This window comes from Hordeum vulgare, chromosome 1H (genome assembly GCF_904849725.1).
Source record: "Hordeum vulgare subsp. vulgare chromosome 1H, MorexV3_pseudomolecules_assembly, whole genome shotgun sequence".
Lineage (NCBI taxonomy): Eukaryota > Viridiplantae > Streptophyta > Magnoliopsida > Poales > Poaceae > Hordeum > Hordeum vulgare.
The window spans coordinates 482,702,972-482,705,177 of NC_058518.1; the positions used below are offsets into that span (position 1 = coordinate 482,702,972).

General features: G+C 39.1%; 1 protein-coding gene across 1 annotated transcript; it reads left to right on the forward strand.

The window, feature by feature from the left end:
• Positions 1–774: 774 nt before the first annotated feature.
• On the forward strand, positions 775–1,711 carry LOC123416879 (transcription factor BHLH133-like). The gene is made up of 5 exons (XM_045106822.1): positions 775–1,044; positions 1,145–1,207; positions 1,300–1,365; positions 1,441–1,506; positions 1,616–1,711. The coding sequence occupies exons 1-5, from the start codon at positions 775–777 to the stop codon at positions 1,709–1,711; spliced, it is 561 nt and encodes a 186-aa protein (XP_044962757.1).
• The last annotated feature ends 495 nt before the right edge of the window (positions 1,712–2,206 follow it).

Below are 2,206 nucleotides of genomic sequence, written 5' to 3' on the forward strand. Positions count from 1 at the left end.
GATTGACTTATCTTCACTGGGAGAGGTGTGTTGTAGTGGGTTTAATCTTGCGGTGCTCAATCCCAATGACAGAAAGGGGCATGACAAGTATTGTATTGTTGCCACTAAGGATAAAATGATGGGGTTCACTCATATTAATCGGATTTACTTTGTCTACATTATGTCATCATCCTTTAATAAACGTCACTCTATTTTCACTTAATACTCTAGATGCATGCTGGCTAGCGGTCAATGGGTGGAGTAATAGTAGTAAATGCGGGCACGAGTCGGTCTACTTGTTTACGGACATGATGCCCATGATCTGCACTGTCCTGATCAACTGGATTCTGACCTTGTTATAAACAAGTAGCGAGCATTACTACCATATAATAAGACATAAAAGCTGAACACTGTGGCGTCATGATTCATGCGATACACCAAAGTTCCATTAGCCTGCGCTGCTGCTGCTGTTGCCTCCTAATTGTGATCCATAAGCTTCGTTGACTAATCCAATACTTATGATTCATGCACCACACCATATATATTCTGCACCATAGCATTTATGACTTCTCAGGGGCTACCACACTTCCCAACACGTTGAATCAAATATTATCTATCCTCTTCAACTTTCTCACAAGATATTTCTGCATTTTCACTCTTGAAGCCTTGTTGTTAATCTAAGTCAAATCCATGTGATGTCAATAACAAAGACTTTCTGCTCCTCAGGGTATATATAAACAGGCTCCTGGGTATGCTCAGAACCATACCGCACCAGATAATTCAGAGATCAGAAAAATGGAGGCGGCAGAATATTCATCAATTTGGGGTTCTCTCGATGCAATATGTGGGGAATCGGAGATGATTGCGCATTTGCAGTCAGTGCTCTGGTGCAGCAGTGATTCTGATGCAAACTTTTGTGCTACTGAAAATGATAGCACAAAAGCTTCTTTTGATCTCCGAGTGGATGACCTCGGTTCAGCAAATGAGAGGAACGCTGGTATCAAGAGAAAGATGCAAGTGGATGAACAGAGCGACCATCACAATGAAGTCCCTGTGGCTCTCTCGGTAAGTGAAGTCCTATACACTTCGTCAATTTTAACATTATAATTCTACTCCTCATTCAGGTTAAAATGGAGTACTTTTTTTTATTGCAATCAATTCTTAGGCTCCAATGAAGAGTGGTAGAAAGTCAAGAGCTGCAATGGACTCACAAAGCAACTATGCAAAGGTTGATAGTTACTTGCATATTATTAGCTTTGCTTCCCTTTAGGGGAATTTCTTATTAAACATTATATATCACAATGTACAATTTTGGAACAGAGGAGAAGGCATAAGATCAACGAGAGACTGAGAGTACTGCAACACCTGATTCCTAACGGCACAAAGGTATCTCATTATTTGCCATTCATTGTTCATTTCCCCCTGCCAATGTCAATTGTGTTGATCGTTTGCTTTTTCCAGGTTGACATAAGCACAATGTTGGAGGAAGCTGTCCAGTATGTCAAGTTTGTGCATCTGCAGATCAAGGTATGATTATTTATTTTTTTGCACTTATGGAGAAACAGATGAACAAATGTTTCAATTGTCAGTGTGCAAGTGTATGCCACTTACTTGTTACCGTCCTTTTGATGTATAGCTCTTGAGCTCCGACGAAATGTGGATGTACGCTCCGCTCGCCTACGACAGCGTCAACGTCAGGCTCACTCATTTGGATTCTCTGGCGCAGGAATGACTATCCCAAACAAAACTGACTTCGCGGATGGTACATAATTTGTTGGAAGGACCTGCGGCTCAACTGTTCTGATTCATGTGTCATAGCATTGTCATCTGTCTCTTGGACTTTGACCTGAATTTCCATTTTATTGAATACTGTAGCTCCTTATTCAGGATTATATATTGCTTATTCTTGATTGCTTGAATAGTGTCAATAGTAAGATTTATTTTAAGCCAGGCTTGTTGTATATTGATTTTAATTTTGAATTGACTTCTTACCTTATTGTATACAAAGGAACGAAATCAAGAGTGGCAATTTATATAACTTATTCTTTAGGGGAAAATGTAACTTTACTATTTACTACTGCCACACAATCGGCCAATTAAGGCATCCACCGAAAGGATAAATCTAGAAATTTTGAAACATGGAATATATACTCCCTCCGTTCCAAAATAAGTAAATCAAAAATGACTCTGTTTTGTATTAAAGTTAGTATAAAATTGAGTTATTTTT